The 3,028-nt window shown below is 40.4% G+C and overlaps 1 protein-coding gene across 1 annotated transcript; it reads left to right on the forward strand.

Annotated features, from left to right (window-relative positions):
- The first annotated feature begins 306 nt into the window (after positions 1-306).
- On the forward strand, positions 307-2,438 carry LOC108667298. The gene is made up of 5 exons (XM_018154307.2): positions 307-357; positions 662-789; positions 1,313-1,376; positions 1,722-1,768; positions 2,108-2,438. The coding sequence occupies exons 2-5, from the start codon at positions 688-690 to the stop codon at positions 2,213-2,215; spliced, it is 321 nt and encodes a 106-aa protein (XP_018009796.1). The 5' UTR covers positions 307-357; positions 662-687; the 3' UTR covers positions 2,216-2,438.
- The last annotated feature ends 590 nt before the right edge of the window (positions 2,439-3,028 follow it).

Genomic DNA, 3,028 nt, shown 5'->3' on the forward strand with positions numbered 1-3,028 from the left:
CAAAAAATTGGTTCATTTATCCGTGCCCAACAAGCGCACTCACGTGACTAAGAAGCTTGAATAACTTGATAGACAGCGCCATACCGAGCACAATCTGCTTATGACATGGTACTTATACCATGAAAAGCAACCATTAACCATGTGTCCAACCACCATGCACCACAGACTTCAAATGCTGAACTGCGTACATTTATATCAGTGACAAGTCAATTAATACATCAGTGACATTACTACAATATTTTGTGGCAACCTTGGGCAGAAAAATGTTTTCCATTGAATTTGTTTTAGGATTTTGCGGAGCATAAAAGAGGCACCGCGCGGCGTTCAGCCACACACTCTCAGCAGCTTCTTGTTCAGGTGAGTGGCTTGGCTTCACTAATAAATAAAATTATTTGCATCTTTATTCTACTTATATGGGTAAAATGAACATGTAAAATGTGTGTGTCTTGGCTGTTCTCAATTGTTGGAAAGATAGGCACCAAAAAATTACTTTATACGTAGCCTGAACTTACTTGTTTTTTTAATGTACGATTTTGCTTAAAATTAAACTTCTTTGAATCCCTTCTGTTTAAAATTCCCAACAATTCTCATTGTTATCGATCTTCCGTCATTATTGAAATATTAAGCAGTATTCACTTCGTAATCTAAAAGCTTTTTCCAGTAAAAAGTTCGCCCCAAGAAGTCAAGATGAAGACGTCGTTGCTGTGCCTCCTTCTGCTGGTAGCCGCGGCTGCCAGCGATGGTGTCATCGAGGTTAACGGCACCCAGCCAGAAGTCAGGAGTGACAAGGTTAGCATTATCATTTTGTCGATAAATAAGTTAATTAAATATTATAGCCCAGTTAGTGGGATCAGTAGCCAAATTTCAAATTAACGTTTTATGTCGGCACGAGAATACTTTCTGTAACTGCAAAATTTACCTTCAATAGAAAAAAACCTCCAAAGTATCCCTTTACTGAGAGATACAAAGTATCCCTCAGCGACTTGAAGTTGCAAAATATCAACTCAAAAATTAATTTCAATTTTTACTTACGCTGAAAATAATTTAATTTTTTTCCGATTTTGAAATAAAAATTGCGTATGATTAGTTACTGCTTGCGCATATTCGTGCATTGCGTTTGTGCGCGTGCACTTCGTATGCACAATACTTTCCGGTCTTTGGGGTGTTGAAGAGGAAAGCTTGAGGGAAAAATAGTGCGCGGGTGGAACGTAAATAGAACGCTGTGTTTGTGATGCGAGACTTGCGTAAATGAGTGAGTTTGCAATTAATAATTTATAAATTTTCAGTTTGTAATAAACTTTTTCGGTTGCAGGATAATAGTTCCGTGACGGTGCTGCCTGATAAGCCCCAAGTGGGGCGAGATGACGGGGTGGAGGGTGAGTGTCAACTATCCCCGTGTGTTGAATATCTGCAGGCGCTCTCTATTATTTGGCATTCATCATGTTGAAAACTTATAGGAGCTATATATTGTTTCGTGTTCTGTAGGTCAAAATGCTTCATGATACTTTATTGCTTTTTGTTTAATGTTAATCACTTATTTGGTTTGTATTGCGTCCTGCTACCGACTTATTATGGAGTCACGCAATGAGATCTGAAATTTCACGCTTTTGACTCGATTTATATTGAATTAGTGGCTTTCTAGCGGATTGATTCAATTTTTTTCCTAAAACTATATTTTTATGTAATTAATTTTCATTATAATCTAATTTCTCGTCGTGCAGAAGCCAGGGATGTTCGCGCCTCTTCGTGCCGGGTGGTTTACGGCTACGTAAGTTGAATGGAATAACAACAATTGCATTGATACAGGCCATCTCCTCCAGGGCCATCCCCATGTCAGCAGATGACGATTCTGTTATATTATTTAATTAAGTGTCCGTTTGATTCAAACGGCGGCTACAGTGCGCGGCAGTTTCGTAAAATGTCCTCCGGACCAACAAGTAATTTATAATTATTACTTGTCCAACTATAAATTAGCCTAACTTGAAGTTATTTAGACATTTCGTCTACAGTGTTTGTAACGGAAGTTTATGCATTTGTTGCTATGTAAGAGAAAGTATAGTTATTGTTGAGCGCTCCTTTTTTGAAATTGTGCATTTTTTCCCTGCAGTACTACCTGTGGGGAACGCTCTGGTCTTACGTCCCTTATGGCTACGTCTGCTTTAACACCTCGTACTACGGGATCTACTGCTGCATTCCAGGCGGCAAATATCCCTAGGCACCCACTGGACACTCACTGAGCACCCTCTGGAAGCCCACTGAGCACCCTCTGGAAGCCCACTGGACACTCACTGAGCACGCTTTGGACACCCAGTGGGCGGCCATAAGATGCCCACTTCAATCCCTTCGATTTCGTCAGGGGTCATGAAATTCAACAACAGAATTGGTTGATTATGTGAAATTGATTTATTTGAGACTCAATAAAGATACAACGCATTTAAGAAGTACAGTCACTTGCCTCTTTGAGAGGAAAGGCTAGTCAAAATTGCATTCACCCTACTCCTGTCCATGAATCAGTCATTCATGCCCGCTTATCACGGCCATCGATGTCATGACGAACCAAGTCAGGGTACGAGTTACGAGTTATACGACAACATCGGTGACACCCTAGATGAGGGTTGACCATCTGACTTCGTACGGTTACCACCGTTACCAAGCATTAGGTAAGAATAGCGTTGACAATAGTTAATGAAAAGTTAAATTATCATTAGTGCGTTAGCATGATCAATTAATTTTGAAGTTTTTATGGCAATTAGCATGAGTTTGCCGGCATTGGGTGGCCCAGCGGTTACCATTCAGGGTACTGAGATTGGAGTAGTTGCGTGTTCGACACAGGAGCAAGCTGTGAATGTTCTGCGATGTTTAGAATCGGCGACAGACCTACGACCTAATAAAAGCTGAAACTGCTATTAATTAGTGGTTAACTGTGGATAGCCAGATGAAGCCCATGGCTCTATGTAAATAGTGCAATGGTCCATTCCAAGATCAACGGTACGCAATGGCTCATGAACAACCAGCTATTTATGATGTA

The sequence above is a fragment of the Hyalella azteca genome, unplaced genomic scaffold (assembly GCF_000764305.2).
Source record: "Hyalella azteca isolate HAZT.00-mixed unplaced genomic scaffold, Hazt_2.0.2 contig17970, whole genome shotgun sequence".
In the NCBI taxonomy this organism is placed as follows: domain Eukaryota; kingdom Metazoa; phylum Arthropoda; class Malacostraca; order Amphipoda; family Hyalellidae; genus Hyalella; species Hyalella azteca.

Coding starts and splice junctions, on each gene's coding strand:
- LOC108667298 (XM_018154307.2), top strand. CDS start 688: ATGAAGACGTCGTTGCTGTGCCTCCTTCTGCTGGTAGCCGCGGCTGCC. Junction 790..1,312: donor CAGAAGTCAGGAGTGACAAG/GTTAGCATTATC, acceptor TTTCGGTTGCAG/GATAATAGTTCCGTGACGGT. Junction 1,769..2,107: donor GCCGGGTGGTTTACGGCTAC/GTAAGTTGAATG, acceptor TTTTCCCTGCAG/TACTACCTGTGGGGAACGCT.